The sequence below is a fragment of the Molossus molossus genome, unplaced genomic scaffold (genome assembly GCF_014108415.1).
Source record: "Molossus molossus isolate mMolMol1 unplaced genomic scaffold, mMolMol1.p scaffold_m16_p_12, whole genome shotgun sequence".
In the NCBI taxonomy this organism is placed as follows: Eukaryota; Metazoa; Chordata; class Mammalia; order Chiroptera; family Molossidae; genus Molossus; species Molossus molossus.
This window is the reverse complement of record NW_023425347.1, coordinates 59,623,952-59,650,326: the sequence shown is the minus strand read 5'-3', so window position 1 is coordinate 59,650,326 and position 26,375 is coordinate 59,623,952. Positions and strand designations below refer to the sequence as shown.

The 26,375-nt window shown below is 47.0% G+C and overlaps 1 protein-coding gene across 2 annotated transcripts in view; it reads left to right on the top strand.

Annotated features, from left to right (window-relative positions):
- The window catches only part of FGGY (FGGY carbohydrate kinase domain containing), a 380,948-nt gene that overhangs the window by 182,501 nt on the left and 172,072 nt on the right, over positions 1-26,375 (top strand). For both annotated transcript variants that reach the window (XM_036257128.1, XM_036257129.1), the window contains exon 7: positions 7,041-7,169. In XM_036257128.1, coding sequence (XP_036113021.1) covers positions 7,041-7,169 — 129 coding nt within the window. The remainder of the gene's footprint in view (positions 1-7,040; positions 7,170-26,375) is intronic.

The window sequence follows — 26,375 nt, the reverse complement described above, 5'->3', positions numbered from 1 at the left end:
TAACATAAGGGTCATTCAAACTTTGACTTAAAATATGTAGTGTTTATTTATTAAACACCCACTATAGGTCAGAATACAAGGCCAGGGATATAAAATATATAAAAGACAGTCCAAGTACAGAAGAGCTTACAAAATATAATAGTTACAAGCTATAATTCAGAAGAGGCACTGAATGGGAATAGTGTCTACTGAAAGCAAGCTGTCTGAGGGCAGGGACCGCATCTGTCTTGTTCCTTAATGCATTTGCAGCATTACAACAGTGCTGGCACATAGTAGGTGCTCAGTAAACATTTTTTAAATGGATGATGAGGATGTCTTCAGCAAGTCTGACATTTAATCAATAATACAAAATAGGATTTAATTCCTAGTTCAAATAAGATTATTTTTAGGAGGGCAATGAGCAACATCATATTTCAGAACATCTTTCAGCAGGTGGCAGAGCATGTCAGGGTTCAGTTTTCCATCAGTTTCTCGGATTGAGTGACCAGCTCTGGGCGTGTGCATCTCTCAGCAGGGAGCTGGAATCACTGGGATGTTCTTCACCCTGTCTCGTATCAGTGCCGATTCCACGTGTAAAAATCTCTCTGCGATTACCTGCCCGAGTGAACTGAGATCTCTGTACAGGAATGTAGGTGCTGGGGATGGGTCAAGCCCCCAATTCTTTTAAAAGTGTCAGTGAGCAGTCTGCTGGCAGCCAGAGGCACGTGATGGTGTTATGTTTTATTCAGTGAGGGTTCACGCTGCATGTAACGTTGGCGCTCCACCAAGGACCACTCGTTACCATCTTTGAAACCCCCCTGGCACCGAGTATATCTATATGAAACAATGCATTCACGCCAACCAATACATGCCTGAAAAACCATTCCAGCCTATTTGGGAGTTGCTCATTCTTGTTTTTCAGTCTGAAGGGACTCAGAGACCCTCTCTGCTGGCAGGGCAGGGTGTCGCTTAGCACTGTCCTGGCCAATCTGATTGGCCTGTTGACCTTGGCACACATACACAGGGACCGGTTTTCCAGTGCCAAGCACGGAGGAACCAGGGTCGCATGCCACCCACGCCCAAACCTCTCTCTGACATTTCCATGGGCTCGGAGCCAGCTCTCTCCCCCTGGACTTCGTCTCATGTTTGCAGGAACACAAAGGAACACTGAGCCTTCCAGTTAATACAACTCCCGCCCCCCCTCCCCCTTCCTGGAGAGGATAACAGTTCTGTTGACCATTATAATGCATTTTCTGTCTCCCAGCAATCCACACAGTCATTAATTTCTGCTGCTGACATCAGGAAAGAGGATTATGTGTGTGTCTGAAACTGTTCCCAAAGTGCTCATTAGTCATAGATAATTGAAAAACTGGTAGGGGAAGACGTGGTGTAATTGTAGCCCCCACCCGTGAAGAGGGACTGCAACCCCCAGATAATTGTAGGCTCCAGCTCTGACCACTCACACCGAATCTGCCCATCGGAGTGGGATTCAGTGGACAGGAGCCCAGAGCCCTCAGAGCAATTGCTTTTTACACCCCACCATGAGAGTGTGTTCACAGGGACAGAGCCAGCCAGGTCCACAAAGCAAGTGAGGTGTCCTGGGCCGGTGTCCTGCCTTCAGGCCGAGGAGCAGGGGGCAGAAAAGGTGCACAGTATTCTCCTCCTTTGAATTTTGCTTTTCACTTAAACTGGTTTGTTTTGGTCGCAAGAAGCAGCACAACGGTAGAGAAGAATGCACTTAGGACAACAGTCTGCGTATGTTTCTAGGATCTCTCTGGAGAGACACGCGCTTACATTGTTGTATCCTTGAGCAACATTCACAAGCGGGATCTCATACTCTGAACACTATTCTGCATCTTGCCATTTTCACCGAGTCTGTCTTGGACTTCCTTCTGAAACCATACCGTAATTCTTCCTCACTCACTGTAATGTTTATGCCGTATTCTGCTGAATATATGTGTCTGATTTATGTACCCTGACCATATTTAAGGGAGGAAACTCCATTTAAAAAAAAAATTACACAAGAAATGTATGTTCAAAGTAGGACAATTAGGAATTATGGATTGGTTAAAAGCAACAACAAAAACTATCCATGATTTCTGCATCAGGAGAGAGCCTCTGCCCTCCCCTTCTCAGGGAGCGTCTCCACAACTAGCCCCCTACCTTCGACCTTCTGTCCACGAAGTCAGGCTCTGTGATGTTTTGCAGCCTGCGTTTTTTTCAGTTGGCTTGATTGTTTTAAGGATAAAAACGATTTCCCTTTCTAGCTTTTCCCCACATTGCAGATTTATCTTCTTGAAACACGAACGGGGCTCTCGCTGCCTGGTGGCGCCCTGCCTTGGCAGGGGCTGCTCGCCCGCCTCTCGCAGTTCGCCGCTGCCCCACCCGCCCTGCGGCCTCAGACACTCTGTCCCTTGGGGCTCTCTACGGCGAACCCGGTTTTTGCTCTAATGGCATTCATTTCCCCTGAGGATTACAGTCTGAAAACCAGCAATCTGCCACCTGTCTTTCTAGACCAGGCTCAAATGTCACCTTCATCTTGATTTCCTGTACTCCCCCGCCAACCTCGCCATCCCCCGCTTGATGCTCCGGGAACACCACACACATCCCACCTTCAGAGCATTTCTACGGCACCTAAGCGCCCCAGTGTGCACAGAACACTGTGGGAGTGTTTTGGGGTCAGAGGCGCCCCTTGCATGTATGCCCCACTCTGAGATCCTGGCACAGGGTAGGTGGAAATGGAAGGGGACCGTGATTATGATCACTGTCATCCAAATGTTTGTTAAAATGCACGTGCGGCCCTGGCCGGTTTGGCTCAGTGGTTAAAGCATCAGCCTGTGGACCAGAGAGTCCCGGGTTCGGTTCCCGCTATGGGCACGTACCTTGGTTGCAGTTCGTCCCCGGCCCCTGTTGGGGTTGTGCGGGTGGCAACCACTCGATGTGTCTCTCTCACATCAATGTTTCTCTCTCTCTCTTCCCCCCTCTCTCCCTCCCGCTCTGTCTGAAGATAAATGCAAAAATGTCCTCAGGTGAGGATAAAAAAAAAACAAAATGCACGTGTGAATGGTTGAGTGCAGACTAGGAGAGACTGCAAATGCAGAAGCTGTGAAGCCCTGATTGACTCCGGGAAAACCGATGCTGTGGATAATTTAATTTTATGGTGGAAGGAGGATTATTTCGGGAAAATTTGTCAATACACACGAAGGCTTGCCCCTGTCGGCTCCTCTGGTCCCCTCAATGCACCTCTGGCAGATGCACTGAATGGGGGACCTGATGGGTGATTTCTCCCCGAGGCCCACCTGTTTCCATCGGCCTGCGTTATGCCAAGCTGTTTCCTTTCGGGCTCTCAATAAACAACACTTGCTGCCTGGGGCCCAGACAGACTATTCCTGAAGGCTGTGGTTCCAATTCAAAGGAGGGGTGTTAAACCTTGTGCATATTTATTTCCATTCCTGGACCACTGGACCGAGGAGAAGGCCTGGCTCCCTGCCCGAGGCTGGGCTCCCTGGAGGCAGAGGCTGTGACAGAGGTGGGGTGTAGCATGTGTATTAGGGGTGGCCACCTGTGAAGGGAAGGGGCGTGAGGAGCAATGGCCGAGGGAGGGGGAAACCTGCCATCTCACAGCCCCTCGACCAACCCCGCAGAGGGCTCTGCAGTGAGGGGTGCCCGTCACCCTTCTCTCCCCACTTGGCTGAGTCACCAGGGAAACACATCACCTGGTCAAGGCGGCCCAGAGGAGCTGGCAGCTGGAGGCTGTCTGCCAACCTGACCCCCACCCATGGGCAGCAAGTCCGTCCTCAGTGGGGTCCAGGCAGTGACACCTTCCTATTTACCCCACTCCCCGTGCCCAAGCGACCACCATGCGCCATCATTTCTTGCTCCACAGAGTCTCTCACACCTGCCTGTTTCTGCACCCCACTTGCCAGCACCTTCATGAAGGCTCTCACCTTTTCTCTCTGGTTACTGAAACAGCGTCACGGCTGTTTTCCCGTACCCCATTCTGTCCTCTGCTGCCACGTGGCCAGAGAGACCTTACAGACATCCGATCACCTCCCTGCCTGGCTCAGGGCTGCCTCGTCTTCCTGGTAAAGTTCCCACAGCCCCATCTGCAGTACAATGTGTGCACTGTGCTCGCCCCCCTCCAGCCGTATCTGTCTCCCCCTCCCGGCCTGGTCCACCGCAGCTTATGTTCCAGTGTACTCGGCCCTTTCGGCAGCCTCCCGCCTTCCTTGGCCTTTGCTCAAGATGCTACCTCTGCTAAGAAACCCACCTGTGGTCCTCCAGCAAACGACTGCAGCCCAGGGTCTGACTGCAAGCCCAGGGCTCCCTCTGCGCCTCGCCAGCCAAGGCTTCTTTCTAAGTTACTGTCACGGAGACGTAGGAAGTGTCCCACCCTGCTAATCCTCTTCTGTCTGGAACCTTTTTCTTCTTTCTTTTTTTTTTTAATGAAAATTACAATCTTTGATGTGTGGGAAGATTGGGGATGAAGGTGGAACCCTTCTTATTTAGACCTCTACGTGAACATGAACCCTTAAAAAAAATCTGAACCCAGAGGCATGCGTCGGAGATCTGGTAGGTTCCGTCCCAGACCTCCACACAAAGTGAGTGTTGTAGAAGGCGAGTCGTCATCTTTTTGCTAGTGGCAGGTCTTGCCTCCGCTTAGTAAAAAAACACAGCATCTGTGAAGATCTAGTGAGCGTGGGGTGGCTGTGGTGGGCACGGTTTCCAAGTGGTGCCACTTTTTAAACACACGTAACGTTTGTTTCAGAAATACTTCTCTTCACCTTCAGTCACCTAAACAAATTTTTTTGAATAGCTGCACCAAACTGTAATGGCGTGAATAAGAACACACGCAGGTTTGGTGTTAGAGTGGAATCCATGGACTGCACGACGATGGGAAATTCACTTTCCCTTGATAAATGTGACTTTCCTCATTCATCTGTGCAATGGGACAGTAATGGTACCCTTCACATAGGGTTATTGTGACAATGAAGTGAGAAAATGCTTGATATATCCTCAGCACAGTCCCGGGACAGACGTGCTCACTGAGTGGAATGCTGCCCGTCTGTGCTCTACGTGAGACAGAGTGACGTAACTAAGGTGGTGCCCAGAGCCAACTGTTCGCAGCTCAGGGCACTGTTTCCTTCCACGTTTCTGCTGACCTGGCATCCAAAGCAGACCAGAGGTTCTCCTTGCTTCCCATGCCAGCTTTGAGCATCCCCACCTTAGGGATCCAGTGGAAACGCAGCATGAGTGACATACGTAACTTAAAATATCCTAGTAGCCACATGAAAATAAAAATAGGTGAAATTAATGTTAATGTATATTATATAACCTAATAAATCAAGACTATTTCAACATGTAATTGATACAAAATTATTAGTGAGCTATTTTACGTTTATTTTTCTGTATTACGTTGGACATCTGGTGTATATTTTCCACTGATTACTTCTCAGTTCAGACACTACATTTCTATTGTAAGTACTTGATTTAGATTTCTGAAATTAACATTGAAAAGTAGATTTGTGTGCCCAGGTGGTTCCACGTGTACTTGAAACTTTTTAGTAGCTGAATTGTATATCAGTTTTTAAATTTAAAGTGAAATGAATTCAATGAAGTGAAAAACTTGGCTTTCTAGTCTCTCCAGCCACATTTTTGATGCTTGATCCACGGGTGCCCGGTGGCTGCCGTTACTGGATAATGATGCTGCAGACGCCTGTGCCGGGTTTAATCTTCCTCTTCCTTTTCTTAGCGAAACTTTACTGAAATTTAATTATAGAAAGAAACTCATTACCTAAAATGGATAAAACTGTGTTTTGGAGGTTTTTGTTTCTGATTAGAGGAGGCTAGTGAGCCACTCACCCTCTGCCTCCCTCGAACCCCACCTGCACTCCACCCCCACAAGTCCAGAAGCACCTCTGCCCATCGTTGGAGCTCCAGGGAAAAATTAACATGCAGAAGGTGTTGTAGCACCGAGCAAATTGCTGACTTCCCATTCAGAATCATAGCATCTTGGAGCTCAGAGGGATCTTAGCATATATCCGATCTACCCCCACCCCTCCTTGTGTTGCAGAAATACTTATAAATTCCTTGGCAGTGGACGAGGGCGTGCTCAGCCTCTGCTAAACACCTGGGAGCAGATGGATCTCTTCATTCTGTTCTGACTCACATGGTGTCCTGATCTCATCTCCCTAATTAGGTTGGGGGCAAGGACCGCCTTTTACAGCGCCACAGCGCCCACACAAAAGCAAGACAATCAATAAATTCTTAACTGAAGGCCCGACTGACTGCAGGAATCCAAGGTCACTTGAAATATCAGGGTCGCTGCATTACCCAACTCCAAAGAACACCATTCACGTTGTATTCCATGGTTGTGCAAGTGGCAACCTTGTAAAGTTTAGACTGGGCTTTCTTTTCCATCTCCGGAAAACTTAAGAAATTCTTTACTGGAGCAAAATGATTCTCTTCCCCATCCTCTGACAGGAAGCAGCTACATGAGTAAATTGTTTCAACCTTCTTGGGAATATACGTTCACCAGGGAGTGCGGATGGCTGTATGAACATGTGTGTGCATACATGCATGTCTGCGTGTGCGTGCATATCTGCGTGTGTGTGCATGTCTGTGTGTGCGTGCATGTCTGTGTGTGCGTGCATGTCTGTGTGTGCGTGCATGTCTGTGTGTGCGTGCATGTGTAAGCCATGCTGGTAGAGCTGCTTTGTTAGGAGGGAACTATTTGACCATTTGACTCTAGTCTTTAAGAGGCCACTGCAGAAATATTGTTTGGAATTTCCTATTAATGGAGTGTTTCTCCAGTTTGAAAGATGCCTCGCAGCTCCTGGCTTTGTAAAGCACCCCAGAGCATGATCCATAAGAAACAAGACCATATACCTGTCACCAAGTGAGCAAAGGGACTGTTTGTGGCTGCGTGGTTTCTATCCTCCTGAAGTTGAGGAAATGCAGAGGAAAGGGGAGGGGGCCGAGGGGTTCCGTTAAGAAAACCCTTTGTCTGCTTTTGTATTTTTCAAACTGACAGGTGTTTGTTTTCTCTCCTGTCTACCCAGGAAACCAAGTGCTGCCCCCTGGAGCTCCTCTTGGAAATGGGCTTACACCAGAGGCAGCGAAAGACCTTGGCCTTCCTGCTGGCATTGCGGTGGCAGCTTCACTGATCGATGCCCACGCGGGAGGCCTAGGTAATCATCTCTCACTCCATGTCCACGACCAGTGCTGTCTGCACGCACGTTATTGCCCAGAGCCTGAGACACTCTTTCCCTGTCCTTACCGCAAAGACCAAGGGCTGGTGGTTCAGGATGCAGTAATCAAAAGCCTTTTCACAGTGAGGCGTTTGGAAAGAATTATAGAACTTTTTATCAAATATAGAATTTATTTACAATTTTATTAGTTGGGTTGTTTGAGTGGTAGATAACAGTGATTAGAGACAAGGGTGTGTCTCTCCCTTTTCAGAATGAGCCGTCTGTGCTTTCGATCGCAATGCCATGATTTTGGTGTCTAAGGCCAGGCACAGACAACTAGTGGTGTAGGTAGGTTCCTGGCCCCTGGGAACACTCCGTCGTGTCTGAGGCCAGGCGAGCTTTCTCCACATGCTGTTCCGCTTTCCCCGGGCGACAGTCCCAGTCATCCACCCGCCCGGGGCCGAGCCCTTGGCTTCAGCCATCTGGGGCTGAAAGAGGGCTGCACCTGGGGGAGCTTGGGACTCCGTGTCCCTGTCGGTTTCGCGGACCTCCCTCAGGGAGGAACTGTCGTGCCTTCTCACTGTCCAGGACTCACGGTGCCCCCCAGGCTGCTTGCTGTGTGGCGCCGGGAACTTCTGGACATTCCCAGAGTGTTGGGCAAATTGGACTGGGAGACCCCAGGCCACTAAATGACCCTACTCTTTTCCTAAGTCCGCGAAAGACACTTTACCCTTAGAAGTTCTGGCTATGTCTTTTTTTCCCCTTTAAAATACAAATACTCTTAGCCCGGCCAGTGTGGCTCAGTGGTTGAGCGTTGATCCAGGTACCAGGATGTCACTGGTTTGATTCCTAGTCAGGGCACATGCCCAGGCTGTGGGCCAGGTTCCCAGTGGGGGCATGCAGGAGGCGGCCAATCGATGTTCTCTCTCATCGATGTTTCTATCTCTTTCTCCTTCTTTCTTCCTCTCTCTAAAATCGATAAAGAAAAAAAAATTTTAAATACAAATACTCTTAAATTAGCAAGGTTCCTTTATATTTCCCAAAAGTAAGTTGTTGAGGTGGAAGGACAGAAGAAGGACTTTGGATTCTCAACGGGCTGAGCTTGGGGGCCAGCAGTGGCTGGAAGGGCACAGGAAAGGGATTCTCAGTGACTGAGGGCAGTAAAGACCTACTTCACCATTGTGACCAAGTTTTATCCTTCTTATCCTTCCTCCTACTTCCCCCTCGCCCCCTCATCCAACAGCCACTCGGGATTTCACGTCTGGGAAGGCGAGGAGGCCTGGGGGTGAACACTCCTTCCCCTTTCTTATCCTGCCTCCGCCCCCACCAGGATGGGGAGACCAGAGCCCTGAAAGGCTTGAAAAGGGTGTCCACCTAGGTGACCACTAGTCACTGAGTCACTGAGTGTCTGCAGACCTGGCAGTTGCTGGTCGGGACCCTGGGGATGATCAGCCATGAGCACAGCAGACAAAGCCCCGCTCTTCTTGTAGAGAACATTCTGCTGTGCCCCTCCTGGCTGCGTGCTTGTAGCTCATTGGAGATGCTGTGAAAAGGGCTCTGGATATGGAGTCTGTATTTGGATAGAAATTCCTGCTCTTCCTACCTGTGTACCTTGGGCCCGATGTCATCCCTCCTCAGACGCCTGTTTCCTCTTCTGCAGGAAGAGAGAGCAGTGGCCCCTCACAGGGCTGTTAGAGACCCCGTGATGTCAGTAGGGAAAGCGGCTGGCACAGCCTCTGCCACATCGTCGGCATATAACCCCGAGGTATCTCTTCGGTTTTCTTACTCCAGAGCCACAATGCCTGACACAAAGGGGGAGCTTTGTAGGTGGGGGTTCTCTGAGTTACTGCCCTGGAGAACTCTCTGCCCTTTGGAGAGGCAGTTGGAAAAGAACTTCAGGCTTCTGGATTCGTCTGCCTTCCCCGGCGCGGCCGTGACGTCCCTTCCCCGGCTCGGCCGTGGCGCCCCTTCCCCGGCGCGGCCGTGAAGTCCCTTCCCCGGCGCAGCCGTGACACCCCTTCCCCGGCGCGGCCGTGAAGTCCCTTCCCCGGCTCTCTGTAACAGGACACAGGGTTCAGTGCTTTAAGATGCTGTATATTTTGAGGTCAGAAACAACCTCAAGAAATGGTTAGATGAGCTCCATGCTGAGAGATTGCTGAATGTTGGGGTGCGAATCCAGCTTTGGAGGTCAGAAGTGGATGCCATCCAGGCTTCACACAAACAAGCCCTGACAGTTAGGGTTCCTTCAGGTGTGGCCTGGCATGGCCTCCTTGGACCCCGCATTCTGACTCGTGGGGGGGGGGCGGCGGCACTCTGCTGTGGAGAAATCCTCCTGGACTCTCCTTCTCTAGAGGATCAAGATCAAAGCAGCAAGTAAAACTCAGCTCATGGTTTTTCCAGTTCTGGAAAAAAGAAGAGGAAGGACTTTGTGGGAATACAAACCGAAGATAAAAGAACATTTTGTTCTGAAGGTGCTGGTTAGTAAGCTCCACAGACAGACAGAAGATAGGAGTAGCTTTGTTTGCTCCTTGTGGGGGTGGTTCTGGCCAGGGCTCCTGCTGCTGATATTTTTCTAGCTTATAAAAATAGTGTGAACTTTGCTCCAGGTCTGTTCTTGGCTCCAGCACCCGAGCTGTCCTGAAAGGCAGTAACAACTGATAGATAGATAATTGGGACTTCAGCTTCTCAGTCAGTGATTTTAGTCCCCTGCCCTCACTCCCAGGGGAAATCTGCAATGTCTGGAGATGTTTTGAGATTGTCATGGCTGGAGAGAGGGGAACAGTTCTGACACGCAGTGGGCAGAGGCCAGGGATGCTGCTGAACAGCCTGCAGGCTCAGGACAGCCCACAGCGAAGGCTTGTCCAGCCCCACATGTCGGTCGTGCTAAAGATGAGAAACAAGTCTAAACCTTCATGTCTCCATTGGTATCATTTCCCTTCATCACTTGAGTTGATTTCTGTAGAAGCCAAAAAGCAGCCCAAAATAAGGGTTCTGCTAATATATTAGTACTTTGTCAGCATGTATTTTGTGAAATTAACTCTTCGGTGAAAAGAGTTGTGAGATAAGAAAGTAGAAGTGAAGACTGGAATAGAGAGAACAGGGTGATTCCCACCCCATCTGTCTTCCTAAGGATCGAGCCACATGGGACCACTTGTCCTTTCAACACATCATGCGCAATCCCTGCTCTGCTCAAGCCGTCCGCTCGGTTTGGGGCCCTTCCCTCCTCTCCCCACCTAGACAACCCTACTCATGCGTCAGCGCTCACTCTAACTATTACTCCACTATGGAAATTTCTCCAAACTGAGCCCGGCTGGTGTTGCTCAGTGGTTGAGCATCGACCCATGCACCAAGAGGTCGCCAGTTCGATTCCTGGTCAGGGCACATGCCCAGGTTGTGGGCCAGATCCCCAGTGGGGGGCATGCAGGAGGCAGCCAATCGATGTTCTCTCTCATCACTGTTTCTATCTCGCTCTCCCTCTCCCTTCCTCTCTCTCTCAAAGCAATAAAGAAAAAAAATAAAAAGTCTCCAAACGGAACCCTACTCTTAGAATGACTCCCTCCCTCCTCTGTTTCTGCAACGCTTTGCACCTATTTCAGTTTTCCCACCAAATCGTGTTCACCTCTGTGTGCTCCTCGTCCAGCATAGAACCCAGAGTCAGTCCTCAGGAAATCAGAGAATTAAGATAATAAACGTGAGAGGATTTTGAAAGCTCAGAAACAAGGATTGCTGAATTTAGATGTGGGAGCCCTTACAAAGTCCAGATTTCTAGGCACCCGCCTCCCTGAGGAATCTAGTTATGAAGGGGAAGAGGGCCCCTGGTACCCAGAGGAGACAGCCTTTGGGACAAGTTGGCACCGGGCACACGTGTCAGAAGCAGTAGTGATGTGCAGCTGCTGGGCAGACGCATCAGACCCAACCAGAGCTGTGCTGAGGAGCGAGGCCCACGCTCTGGCCACGAGCTGGGGCAGGAGGGAGCGGATCCAACAAGGAAAGAGAAGGTGGATCCAAAGCGGCAGACGGTCTGTTGGGAGTAGGGGGGGGGGATTAGAAGAGCAGATAAAGTCCTGCCAGGGAGTCTGGGAGGAGAAAAGTGGTGTCAGTGCCTGAGCAGATAGAGCAAGGACAGTTCCAGGAGTTCGGGTGCAGATCAGAAGGGGGAGGAGGATTTTGTTCATGTGATTTTGAGTTTATCGTTTTGAGGTTCAGCTTAATGAGAACCACCACTGCGAGAGCCCCGAGCCGCTGCGTGAGCTTGGCGAGGGGCAGAGAGGAGGTGTGTGGGAGGAGAGCTCTGGCTTTCCCGTGCCCAGGCCCCTGGCGTTCCTGGAGATGTGGGCTTGTCTGGACTGCGAGGACTGGCCCGCGCCAGGCGGCCAGCGTCGACTCCGTGGTCAGAAAGCTGGGAAGAGTCAGGGCCTCCCCGTCCTACTCATCTCTCAGTCCTGTACCCAGGGAACAGCTGCGCACCTGCCCTGGATGGTAATGTCTGTTGCTCGACCCAGTCTTCTGCCTGGAGGCTGTGTGATCTTAGGCTCTAGAGCTAAAAGCTGCACAAAGACTTTCTGTACCAGATTCTTCCATTTGCAGATGAGAAGACTGAGGCCCAGGAAACACAGTGGCTCGTCCAAGTTACCCCAGCAAATTACAGTCAGAACTGAAGTTGGAAACTGGGCGTCCTCATTCATCAGCCAGGGCCCCACCGCCATGATGTTGCACTGTCTCCAGATTAGGAAAAGGGGACGATTCCAGGAGTCCGAGCTCTGTTGGTCATGTGAAATGAAACCAGGTCTATTAAACCAGGCTGGCTGTTTTTACTGTGGAGTAGGGAGACCAGTACTATTAAAGTTGATAGTGATTAACATTGACAGTAATCTCATCTGTGTGGTGACTTGCCATCTTGAATGGTTGAGTAAACTGACACCCAGGAGGTAAAGGGATTCGCCTAAACCTCCAGCATCAGGAAGGGTTGGATCAAGGCTCCAGCCCTGATCTTGGTGCCTCTCCCCACGACTGCGCATGTGCCTTGGTGCAGCCTTTGTGTGGCCCTCTGAATGGAGCAGAAAGTCTCGGCCCGGTGGGAGTGCTGTGCCCAGAGCTCCTGCTTTCAGCAGCGTCAAAAACTTATCTCCTATTCAGAGGGAATCTCTAACCAGAAAGTTCTACTTATTCGCCCATGTATTTACACGTGACTGAAAAGATGAGCTGCTATTTTCCTTTGCTGAGCTTGGGAATGAAAACAAAAACCCCAGTTCTCATACTGCCAACCACCTGTTAGGAAGACTTCCCATTCCAAGTTCAAAAGGTAGAAGACTGCTGGAAAAGTGTTTGTGTGGGGGCCCAGAGTCTAATATTGCACTTACGTCACTGCTTACAAGAGTAGGCTTACCCCAAAGGTCCACTGTTTTTCATGGCACAGAAACTCAGCACGTGCTCCTCACAGCCACTGAAGAGCCCTGCGCACTCGTGTTTACTCTGGGGCGCGCACGTCAGCAGCTGCTGGTGGGAAAATGCACGTCTCCAGTTATCACCCTGGGCGGCAGCCTCATGTCCGAACGCTGGCTGCTCGTTATCATCTCTCCGAGGGCCCGCTTGATTTCCCGGTTCTCCATTTTTCTCTTAACTGTGCATTCTTATAAGCCACTGTAAAAAGCAGAAATACTTTTTTGATCTCACCGTCCTGGGATCTAGGGATTTCCTCGTGGCACCCTGCAGATAGTGTAGAAGTCTGGACGAACTAAGAAGGAAACATTCTTGGAGTATAGAAAAATTACACTGGTCTTCAGTTATGTCTTTCAGCGGCAGACCTCACCCCAGCTGTCCAGGGCTCTCATCTTCACCGAACTCTGTACCGCGACTTGGATGAGAGACTTTGGCTTCTGAGGACAGTGAACAGGAAGGATCTTCACTAAACATAGCACAATAGTTAAGAACACATAACTGATTCAAATCCTGGTTCCAACTGGGAGTCACCTAGCAGCCTATGCCTCAGTTTCCCCTTGATGAAATGAGAACAAGAATCATACCTGCCCCACAGAGTTCTTTGAAGAATAAACAAGCTACTATCTGTAAAGCACTTAGAACAATGTGTGACAGTATTATGTATGTTTGGTTATGATTCATGTGATGTCAACAGATTTACATTATGAGTGATAGAGGTAGGCAGAAGAAAGTCAAAGGTTCACTCTATTATGTAACGATTGTGTGAAGTCTTCCTTTTATGTGCCAGACATTGTTACACACGTGCTGGATATAGTGACAAAGACAAATTCCCCCTCTTGTGGAGTTTCTGTCCTGCTGAAGGAGTTCATAAACTCTGGTATAAACATGTGTGCATATATTTATGTACATTGTATGTATGTATGTATGCATAAATGCATCCACGTATGCACATATGTATAAATACACGTGAGTATCAAGAAGACAAAAATCATGACTAGAGAAGAAATACACAACTTTAACATAGACAGTGAAGACACTGAAATTGTTCAAGATTTTGTTTATGTTGGTTCAATCATCAATTCAAATGGAGGCTGCAGCCAAGAAATCAAGAGAAGGCTGAGACTCGGAAGGGCAGCACCGGAAGAATTGAGAAGGATCACCGAGAACAAAGACGTGTCATTAGAGACCAAGGCTAAGCTCATTCACACCCTTGTGTTCCCAATATGTATGGATGTGAAAGTTGGACAGTGAAGAAGGCAGATAGGAAAAAATGGATTTGTTTGAAATATGGTGTCGGAGGAGAGTCTACAGACACCCTGGACAGCCAGAAAGACGAACAGGTGGGCCCTAGAGCTGATTAAGCCTCGAGCATCCCTGGAGGCAAAAGCAGAATTGAAGCGTCCTATTTCCAGGACATTGTGAGAAGGCAGGGTTCTTCGGAAAGGACAGTCATGCCACAGAAGGCAGCAGGAAAAGAGGAAGACCAAGTATGAGACCGATTGACTCTATGCAAGAAGCCTGAAGTGTACTGATCTGGTATTCTTACCATGGGCTAGGCATTGCTAAGTGTTTACCCAGAAAATGCTAGATGTGGACAACAAGCTATGGCGTGTACATTCTTACCACCTCCATTTAAAGATAAGAATGAGATTTACCTAGACTCAGGTAGCCGTTGTGATGGAAGGGAGAGGAGAGCCTTGTTCTGTCTGACTGCAGGTCTCACCCTCTTACTATTATGAAGCTTTGCCCAAGCCCATCTTAACTGAGTTAGCCACAGAGGATTTTACATAAAAGGCTAAAATCAAACAAAACGTGGAGAGGCTTTGAATCAACTATTCAGGTCTAGAGAAAGCTAAGGCTGTTACATTTTGTTTAAAGAGAACGTGTTAGGCTCTTGACCTGCGTTGTTATAGGTTCCTGAGCTGAATTTAGCCTAGAGAGTTCAAGTGGGCCAGCCCTGTGACACCACCGTGAAAACCGGAGGGCCGCTCCCCACCAGGATCAGTAATATGCGTGAGCACTTTGCATGCCTTCCACAGTCAGGTCTCTCACAGCGGAACATTGTGAAGAAAAATCCACAGTTTGTTTCTATGAAATACACCCGAGGGAAGTGGCTGCTGTGCCCTCCGCTGGGCCGCAGTGTGACGTTGTTGCCCGGCCTGATGCATGTGGCCTGATGGCTCCTTCCCATGTGCACATTTCTGTCCCTTGATGGAGCACATAGACACTAACAGACATTTAAATACATGATTGCATTATCGCCTCCTCCGCTTAGACTGTGAGCCTTTGTCACCAATGGAATCTGCTCACATTTGTCTGTGTAACTTCAGACCCCAGCACTTAAACCAGCAAATGTATGCATTAGTTACTGGTTTGGTTTATAAACCAATATGCTAAGCACTATCCTAGTTACTGTGGCGAAGACAGTAACATAAAGAAATAGAGCCCTGGCCGGTTTTGCTCAGCGGTTAGCGCGTCGGCCTGCGGTCCAGAGAGACCCAAGTTCGGTTCCTGCTAAGGGCACGTACCTTGGTTGCAGTTTGTCCCCGGCCCTGGTTGGGTTGTGCGGGTGGCAGCCACTCGATGTGTCCCTTTCACATCGATGTTTCTCTCTCTCTTCCTCTCTCTCCCTCCTACTCTATCTGAACAAAAAATGGGAAAATTTCCTTGGGTTAGGATAAAAAAAAACAAAAAAGAAATAGAGATACAACTTTTCGACTGAGTTGTAAAGGAATTTGCAAAATGGAGAAGTTTCCATTGAAGTAGTGGGGCAGGGGAAGGACAAAGGTACTAATATTCCTTGGGTGACTTCAGCATGACAGAAATGTGCTGGATAGTCTGCAGGTGTCATCTCATCCACTCCAGCAGCCTGCTGAAGGTCACACAACTGGATTAACCCCAGAAGAGCAGGGAGTGGAGGGGTAGCCTTTGAACGGAACCCAGGATAATAGGTATTTTCTGCACCGGATACAATGAAATGTTGAGTATTCTGGCCTGGCCAGTGTGGCTCAGCAGTTGAGCATTGACCCATGTGCCAAGAGGTCACTGGTTCAATTCCCGGTCAGGGCACATGCCCAGGTTGTGGGCCAGATCCCCAGTGGGGTGCGTGCAGGAGGCAGCCAGTAGATGTTCTCTCATCGATGTTTCTCTCTCTCTCCTCCTTTCCCTTCTTTTCTCTCTAAAATCAATAAAGAAAAAAAATGAAAAGATGGACAAATCGAAGTCCTTGCCTTCAGGGGGCTCACCTCTGGCTGTAGAGGCCATGGTGGTACTGTGTGGGAGCTGGCTGATGAGAGCATGTATGGGATGTTACAGGGGTCTAAGCTCATTTTGCTTGAGTAGATCAGGAAGCGTTTCCCCAAAAACGTGGTATTGATTTCCCACTTGAGCTATGACTAGGAGAGAAAAATAAATAGGAATTTATCAGATTCAAATCTTTACCTTATATGGAAAGGGCCAATAATAAGACAACCTTGAAGAAGAGCAAAGTTGGGAGGAGTTACTACCACCAGATAGCAAAAATTGCTATAAAATCCTCAAGACTGGCACTGGGGCAAGGGTAGACAAACACACCCGAGGGAAACAGACTGAGGAGTCTAGAAGCAGATTCATACATGAGCAGAGCTGTGAAGAAAAGACAGTTTTTTCAAGAAACACTGATGCGTTAATTGAATATCAGTATGCCCTTGCCTTATACCATACATAAAAATAAATTCCAGTGGAATTTATGTACAATAAAATATTATTCAGCCATAAAAAAATGAAATCTTGCCGTTTGTGACAACATCCATAGACCTTAAGGGCATTATGCTAAATGACGTGAGTCAGACAAAGAAATACTGTAAGATGATATGCGGACTCTAACAACATCAGCAAAAAATCAAGGTCATAGATACAGAGAACATATGGACGATTGCCAGAGGTGGGGTGAGGAGGGTAGGAGAAATGGGTGAAGAGGATTAAAAGGTAAAATAATTAAAATACCTGAAACTCATTCCCTGGCCGGTTTGGTTCAGCGGTTAGAGCGTCAGCCTGCAGACCAGAGAGTCCCGGGTTCGGTTCCTGCTAAGGGCACGTACCTCAGTTGCAGTTTGTCCCTGGCCCCAGTTTGGGGTCGTATGGGTGGCAACCAGTTGATGTGTCTCTCTCACATTGATGTTCTCTCTCTCTCTCTCTTCCTCCCTCTTTCTCTCCCGCTCTATCTGAAGATAAATGCAAATATCCTCGGGTGAATGTCCTTGGGTGAAGATAATGAATGAATGAATGAATGAATGAATGAATGAATGAATGAATGAATACCTGAAACTCATAGACACAGACAACAGTGTGGTGGTGACCAGAGAGAAGGGGCTAGGGATAGTATAGGGTAAAGGGGGTCAAATATATGATGATGGAATATGATTTGCGTGTAGGTGGTAGGCACACGATGCAATATACAGCTCATGTATCTTAGAAATGTGTACTTGAAACCGATACGGGCTTATTAACCATTGTCACCCAAAATATTTATTTTTAAAAGAAAAAATTAAAAATAATGAGGGATGGATACCAAGGCTTCCCATCTAACTTCTGATGATTAACTTGGGATCAGTGTTTTAATGAACTGTGAAAATGATTTTCAACCCTTTAATAATTTGTATTTTTTGCACATTCCTCCCTCTACCAGGGTAAAAGGCCAATTATATTGATCAGTTTTTTATTAATTCTTTTACTAGAAGTTGTTGTTTTTTCTTCCTACTTATTGTAGTTTAAATTTTATCCTAACAAAATTCAGGACACTAGATAAACTTTTATCCTTTAATGAAATTTGGTTGCATTGCATGCTTTAGTTTGTCATTGTTGAAGTTTGGGAAATGAGCATTTTGCTATGCAGCGATTTTCACTGTCATGTTATTCAGAAATAATATAAGAAAAGTAGTATATCTTTTGGATTAAAATTGAAGTACCCCCCTTTCCTGCCCTGGGGTATGAATACGTACATACATACATAAATTCCAAATAGATTGTAGGTTTAATATGAATGTCAAAAACAAAGTTTCTACATAAAATACAGGAGATCTGTATGACTTTTGGATAGGTAGGTATTTCTTAAATAGGACACCAAAATGCAAACATAAAGGAAAAAATTGATAAATTGGTTTGTATGAAAGTTAGGAGCTTCTTTTCATCAAAATATGCTGCTAAAAAAATGCAAGCACAAGCCACCAAGTGGAAGAAACTGTGTGCAGTACGTATAGCAAAGGACTTGCATCCAGAGTATATGAAGAATTCCTACAGTCTAATGAGAATACATGCCGTGCCGACACAGAAACGGTCACAGTTACTTGGAGCACTTTGCAGAAAAGAGGATGTCCAAATGGATAATAAAATATGAAAAGTTTCTGATCCTCATTCGTCATTAGAACATTCCCAATTCAAACCACACTGTGATGCCTCTGCACACCCACCAAGTTGACTAAAATTAAAAAGGTTGAGAATGCCAAGTATTGGAGGGGATAGGAAACACGGAAGTGCTCAAGCGTTTCTGTGGAAGCAGGAACCAGTGCTACATGTTGGAAAAGAGTTTGGTACTATCTCCATACTTTATGATTCAGCAGCCTTACTCTTTGGTGTATATCCAAAAGCAATGTGTAGCCAAACAAGAAAAAAAGTACAGGAATACACCGAATACCATTAATTGTTAATAGCCAAAAGCTGGAAACAAACCCCAAATGCTGTCCGTAGTAAAATGAATAAATAAATGGTCTATTCACAAAGTAGACTCTCATACAGAAGCAACATAAGGAATCTCATAGACATGCACGAAAGAAGCTAGCACAAGAAAAATGTACTGAGTTGTTTAAAAATTAAAAATCAGGCAGCTCCTATGATCCAGATGTCAGACAGTAGTTTTCTTCGGTGAGCATGGTGTCTAGAAATGGGCACGAGGGATTTCTTTCTGGATCTGCATAGGTATATTCACTTCATGAGACTTCACTGAAGGGTCTATTTAAAAGTCATGGCCCTTTGATGCATGTTATACTTTACTGATAAAGTTTATTAAAAATTTCAAAGGAATAAAAGTTATTGAGCCCGGCTGGTGTGGTTGAGTGGTTGAGCATCGACCCATGCACCAAGAGGTCACCGGTTTGATTCCCAGTCAGGGCTCATGCCCAGATTGTGGGCCAAATCCCCAGTGGGGGGCAGGCAGGAGGCCGCCAATCTGTGTTCTCTCTCATCCATGTTTCTGTCTCTCTCTCCCTCTCCCTTTCTCTCTCTCTAAAGTCAATAAAGAAAATAAAATGTTATTGAGCACCAGCACTGGGCAGCTCTGTGCGAGACACTGGACTCACGGACCTGAGTCTGACCTAGTCTGGCCAGCAAGAGTGGAGTGGGGGAGATGAGTGGTTTCAGGGCGTCAGGCAGCGTGATGGGAGTGCACTCACAATACAGCAGCACAACGAAGCAGCAACTCACAATATTCCTGCTGGCCCCTATTCATTGCTTAATAAAGTCCCTGCTTCCACCTTGTTGTACTAATAACCATAGGTCATCAAGAAAGGGAGAAATTGTGTTCAAAATCCTATTTCTCAGTGCAGAGTACACATTAGTGATAAAGGTGGCAACCCCCCCCCCCCTTTTTTTTGTGTTTTAACAGTAAACTTTCCTTAACGTGATTAGTAGAATTCCAACCTCTTCAGCTGAAACTTGATAATCAGTTACTGCTATCTCCATACTGTTAATTCAGGGAGTTTCTCTCTATATAATGAGGGACTCTGAGATCCTTCCATCCCTACCTTGGACCATATTAGGGACTGAGTGTTTGTGGCCCCCCCACCCCCCACCCCCCATTCATAGGCTGAAATTGTAACCACCAATGTGATGTTATTAGGAGGTGGGACCTTTGGGAGATAATTCAGTCATGAGGGTGGGGTCCTCATGAATGGGATTTGTTTCCTTCAAAGAAGAGACACAAGAGCTCCCTCTTTCTTTCTCTGCTCTGGGGCATAGGAAGAAGGCAGCCCTCTGTAAAGCAAGAAGAGGGATCTCACCAGAACTGGCCAGGGGGCGCCCCATCTTAGACTTCCAGGCTCCAGAAGTGTGAGGAGTCACTGTTGTTTCAGCCACCCAGTTTAGAGTACTCCGTTATAGCAGCCCAAACGAAGCCCCGCAGCCACACTGGCAGAGGGCAGAGGGAGAGACACCCGTGGGCCTGCCAGGACTTAGGCTGCAGCGTGGCAAGCAGATGGCAGTATGTGGGAGGGATGAGATGATGAGAAGGACTGGCCACTTTGGGGGACCGTCCCCAGTGGCAGCACAACAGGGTGGAATGGACGTTGGCAGGCCTGGCAGGGGTAGCTGCTTCGTGTTTTCTTGTCTAGATGCCACCTTGGCCGATGCTGGAGAAGGTCTGGGGAGTCATCGCCCCAAAGCGCCCGCAAGGAGACAGCACTCACTTGGACATTCCAGGTTTGCCCACAGGTGCTTTGAGATGGTAGACTGAGTGTTATTTTTAAAATCATTTAAAAATTCTTTTGTTTGAAATACAGAATTTAGAAGGAGAGAGAGCAGAGGAAGAGCAGAAAATAATATGGATATACATCACATATCCGACAAAAATGTGTATCTACGTAAACCCAAAACACATGAACAAGAATACCCGTCACACCCTGCCCACAACCTAATGGTTGGGGAAAAGCATGATTTCCCAAGCCAGACTACCTGGGCTCCTGTTCCACCACCACCTTACTCTGTGTGCTCATGGGCCAGTGACTTAACCTGCTGGGTCTCAGCTTTTCATCTCCAAGGCGGGCGTCATACCAGTGGTTGTGAGGACTGAAGAAGTTAATGGATGTGAAGTACTCAGAACAGTGTCCGGCACGTGTAAATCCTGCAGACCTGTTCGCTGTTGCGATGGTGATGATGTCAGGACCAGGAGCGGTACCCACAGCCAAGGTGGAGGAGAGCTGTCAGGGAGGACCGGGCCTCAGTGAGGAAATGTGTTTGGATCCACGTCAGGACAGTGATTTTCTTTCAAATTTTATTACCCCCCTCCCACTTCCCCCGGAGCTGGAAACATCAGTAAATGTTTCTCCAGTGGAATCCGAATGAATGGAGGAGGGAGAGAATACTATTCAGGGCCCAACATGTGCCAGCGCTGTTCTTTCAAAACGAGATTGTATTTTTACACCTTTTCTCGGAATCTTCACTTCCCTTTATGGGTGAGATATCAGAGGCCCAAGGAAGTCAGCTCACTTGCCTGAGGCCCTGCCATGAGTAGGTGGGGGTGGCTCCCTGAAAGCCCTTTCTAGCTGCCACCCACCCCCTTTTACGGTCTGGGATGGGCACAGAGAAAGGAGAGCCAAGCCCGGCCAGGCGGCGGTCCTGAGAAGGTGGGCATCAGGAGCAGGTGCCGAGGAGGAAGGCCAGGCTCCGTCCTGGTCTCTGCTGAAGCAGAGATGTCGTTCCCAGTGGAGGTTTTGAGAAATGCCAGCGCAGTCCTCCCAGGGTTTTCTGTAATTCATTTTTGCTCTCATCTTGCGCTCTATTTATTTACCTAAGTCTTTGTTCTCCCTGAAACTATTTCAGCCACATGTCATTCATTGGGGTAAAGCCCTGGGCCCTTTATCCTGCTCGAGTTTTTGTTTTTGTTCCTCTCTCCAGCTGCTCTGCATGTCACTGAATTCCGACTCTGGCCCGACTCTCACCCAGTGGTGGAGGTCACCTTACACTCCCGCCTCACTTTCCCAGGCATGAGCTGGGGGCGTCAAGTCAGGATCCAGCTTCAGGATCTAGTTTTCTTTTCTGTCTCCCTGTTGTCTGAAGCTTGGGGCAAGGTTAGATTAATCAGTCTAGGTGTGGTGGAGGCCTGTGACCCTCCCCCGGGGAAATCCCAGCCCCATAGAAACTTGGCCCGGTTCTGGCTCTCAGAGTGAATTCCAGGCTTTGAAGAATCTGTCAATGTTCAACTAACCCCAGCAAAACCTCAGGAAGTTTTTGATGGAACCGAAACTCTACAAGAGAGGAGGTGCTGAGCCTGGCACGAGAGGTTGGGGGGAGAGGAGAGATAGCGTGCCAACTAAGATCTTTTTCTCTGAAATGTCAGACCTTTTCCCTTAGATTAAGTGTCCTGAAGAATCTGTCTGAGCAAGTGCTGTCTCCTCCTGGCATTTTCCTGGTCTGCTCTGTGTCATTGAGGGGATTGTCGGAGCTGCCTGTTTCTGTCTCCAGGGCTCAAGGAGCCTTCAGATCATTTATAAATGAGACCATTTATCTGGAAACAAGAAAAGGTTACTGAAGGCAACCTCGTCCTGCTCTCTCCCCGGAGAAACTGGACAATAACATTTACTTAGCAGTTCCTGTTTCTTAGGTGCAAGGCTGCTTGCCTGACATGGAGGGTGACCAGCCAGTCCGTTTTCTCAGGACCGGGGAGTGGCCCCCCGGACACTGGATGTGCGGTGCTGAATGCAGGAAGAGTGACCCTGTGAAGTAGATGCCATTCTTCCCACCTTACACCTGAGTAGACTGAGGTGCAAAGAGACGAGTTGGCTCATGGACGGTCGCACAGCACACTGGTGGTGTTTCTGGGAATCAAATATAGATTGGTCCAGCCTCAGACCTAGAGTGTTCCGCCAAGCAAAGTCCTCAGAAGACGAGGCTCTGTCTCCTCCACCTGTGTAGCCCAGCAACCTTGCATCGTATCTGATTATTTCTCTCTCCTGTGTCTTTGTTTTATTGAAGTGCCTGTCCCTCCCCCGCCCCCACCACCACCACCACTGACTGACACAACCCCTGCTTTACCTCCTTCAGGAGGCCCTCCCTGACCATCCAAGCTGGATCAGGGGTCAGGGCTCCATACTTCATTAGACTAATTCAGATCTGAGTCACTGGCTGTTCCATACTGTCTTCAAGGCATCTGTCTGTACATCTTTCCATTCTAACTAGACTGGGATCTTGTAGAATGAAAGGTGACAATTTCCATCTTTAGGTTTCTAGCACCTAACAAACACAGTGTTTGTTTTGTTTTTTTAATTGGGGACCAATACATAGCTGTTGAATTAATTTATAAAATATCAGAAGGCAGCTGTGTGATTTAGAGTCATAGTTTTAGGTCTATTTAAGGATTAATTTCATCAGATACATGTGTGGTACTTGAGCCAGTTCTCTTAATTTTGATTTCTTTATTTTAGAAAGTAAGTAACTTTTGTGAGTTAGCTTAGTCATTTGGGTTGGATTTCAACTTGACCCTTTATATGTCTAATGCCTTCTAGCAAAAAATTGTCTTTTATGAAGTCATAGATGAGACCGTCCAAGTAATCTGGAGACTGTATTGAGGTTAGGAAGAAAGGAATTTCTGAAATCAGGTTTTCGCTTTGTCTTTACTGTGGATTTTGCTAGGGTTCCCTCAGTCTCAGATTTCCCAGCTATTACATATTAGCCTGCCTTTGAGATTTGATCTTTTGGGGTTGAAGGGAGGAACAGAGAAGTGAGACCCAGTTGTTGGAGGGTCTAGCCTTTGTTCTGTGGCTCTCCCAAGGCTCTTGTATTGGCTCCTGATTGGTGCAAGTTATGGAAGAGTGCAGCCTTTAGACATAAATGACAGATGCCGTCACCAAGTTGAATTGCAGTATGAATGGTGCTATATGTTACCGTGACTTTTAGAGATATGTAAAGCTCATGGTTTTGTCTCAATAATGTTTATTGTTTTATTTTTTTAGTTGTCTGGTTTCTTTTTCTTTATTTTATTTTTTATTGTTGAAAGTATTACAGATGTCCCCCTTTCTCAGTAATGTTTAAAATGTAAGCCTGGATTGTTATTACTACCATGTACATCCTCTTTCTTATTCCTCTGGGCCCCTCATTATTCTGTCATCAGTGTGTACTCAAGGGCAGAAAACAAATGTTCCAATCAGTCTAAGCAAACCCAAATAACTCTGGAATAGCATGCACCATGCTGAAAGGGAAGTCCTGAAAGGGAGGTCATGCCAAGCCCAGCTCTTAACACCAGACACTGAGAGTTGTCAGCCATAACAATAATGGCAAAAATGTATTGAGTAAACTATGGTCCAAGCATTGTTCTACTTACTCAATCTTCCCAGTAGCCCTATGAGATACATATTACCATCATTGCAATTAGATAGATCAGGGGACTGATGCACAGGAAGGATAAATGATTTGCCCAATTTGCCAAACTTAAAATCAGGCAGTCCAATTCTAGAGCCCTGGTTCTTAACCATTATGCTCTAACTAGTTCAAATACCTAGTAAAAGTCTTCCACAGCTCAATTAAATGAAGACCTTCCCTATTATCTTTCTGGCTCTGGGGAGGGGGGGGTGTAGGGGAGGAGGATGGTGACAATGTCAAGGTGTATAAAGTTTCTTTGTAGACTTATCACATAAGATTTTTTATATATGTGTCTTTATTATTGAAAGTATTACAGATGTGCCTTTTTTCCCCCATTGACATCCCCCTCCCCGGTCCCCCACTCCCCACCCCCACCGTCACAGCATTGTTGTCTGTGTCCATTGGTTATGCCGACGTAAACCACATTTTTCAAACCCAAGTTGATGCTTTGTCAAACACTAGGATCACAGAAATCTTTTCAGCTGTGTCACTCCCCTCATTTGTTGGGCTTGAGATGAACCCTTTGGGCCTGCTTTAGTGGCATTATAACAATAAATCCTGAAAGTGATCTGAGTTCAGCTAGGCTGTCTGAATGCTTAGAATTCTTGTCAGTAGTTGAAAAGAAAGGCATTAGGTTCTGTAGGCTGCATGAGATTTTAGATAGATCTGCATGTGATACCTCTTCCCCCAGTCTGGCTGCAAGGACCTGCGACAAATCACTTGAAAAACTTTGGTCTCATTTTCCCTGTTAGTAAAACAGTGTGGTAATAACTACCCTTCAAAATCAGTATAAGAATTTAATACGACAGTATTTGCAAAGCGTCAAGCACACGGCAATCTTTCAATAATCACAAGGACCTGAGGATCTTTATTCTTTACCAGCGACTTTGACAATTCCAAATAAGTCGTGTTGTGAGGCTCCAATCATTTTACGATTACGACGCAGGAGTTGCCAGTCGAAACTCTGCAGTGTCTTTCACCGTGAAGTCATGTTTAAGACACAGAGCATTTGTCCATGACGAAATCTGCTGCCTTTATGTGGAAAACGTCTTGAACTTTACTAGTACGCGTCTTGTGCTGCACACCTTCATCCATTTATTAAGCAAGACCTGCCCTGGCCTCAGTTTGCTTACGGTCTAGTAGATGGGCAGCTAGTTAAACAAATACATTACAGATGCAATGATGGAATCGGTACGGTGTCAGGCGGTAAAGTACAAAGGAAAGACATCCTGTAGATTCTCCCTGGCTGGTGTGCCTGGCGGACTGGGGAAGAAATGGTCAGGAAAGACTTCACATGGAAAGGCTGAGTCTTCAAAGCGCAGTCCACATTCCCCAGGTTGATTGTCAGAGCATGGGATGTGCTGTGGAAAGACTCTTCTCGGCAGAGGGACTAGCATTGCAAATGCTCAGTGGCTTGGATGAGCTAGGCACAGTCAGAGTTCATCAGAAGGCTTTATACTTGTAGCAAACTCCTCTGTAGGTCTTGGGTTTAAGAGCTCCCACTTATTGAGGACTAGAATGTTCCACATACATTAATATCCCTGCAGCAATTTTGTAAGGTAGTGTTATCCAGAATCTTCAGAGATAGAAACAGAGGTTCTAGAGATCAAGACATTAGCTCAAAGGCATGTAACTGAGATTCCATCCTAAATCTGAGGACAACAGTAATAACAAAAATAATAAAACAGCAAGGCTTCCTGTAGTTCTAGCCGTGTTCTAACCTGAAGTGTCCAATACAGTATCCACTGGCCACCTGTGGCTATTAAATTCATTAAAATGGAATAAAATAGGAAATGCAGTCCTTCAGTTGCATTTGCCATGTTTGAAGCGCTCAGTTGCAGCACATGCTTGGTGACTACATTTGTGGACAGTGCAGACACAGAACATTTCCATCATCTCTGAATGTCCTATGGACAGCACTGATCTAAGCACTTTACATGCATTAACACATCTGATCCTTACAACAATCCTAAAAGGAGGATACTGTTATTCAAATTATACAGATGTGGAAACTGAGGCATAAACAAGAAGCTTAACCAAAGTCACATGATGAATAAGTCCATGTTTTCAAGTACAACATTATAGTGCCACCCCATACATTGTATTTTATATAACACAAAGACATCATAGTCAAAAGATAGACTTCAGTGTCTTCTTGTATATAGACTAGTCTTTGGTCCTATGCAGAGAAAATGTTTTCAATTTAATTCTTACCTTTTCAAGAGCTTACAGTGATTGGTGCAGGCTTTGCATACAAGAAGCTGTCATCTCCAGAGAGCCTCCAGCCCAGGGTCCCTGTAAACCTCTTAGCTAGCCTAGTCAAGCAACTCATTTGATGGAAATTTTCAGTTTTTCATTCCTCCAAATGGCCCAATCAGGAGTCTCAAGTTGATACAGTCTCAGGTAGTGTTCAAAACCCTTCTCATCCCTTTTTTTCTTCAGAGGTGTCTGAGGTTGTTATTTTTAAAGATGCCAACATATCCATAGCAGACTTTTATTTTTCAAACATAGGGGGGAAACTTCAGACTAGGAGACTGAAAATCTTGGTGAGCCCTACCTCTGCCTCTAAGTGGCTAAATAAACTTGACTGTTCCTTTACCTCCCTAAAATTCAGTTTCTTCAACTGTGATCTGGAAATAACATAACATATCACAGGATTTTCTA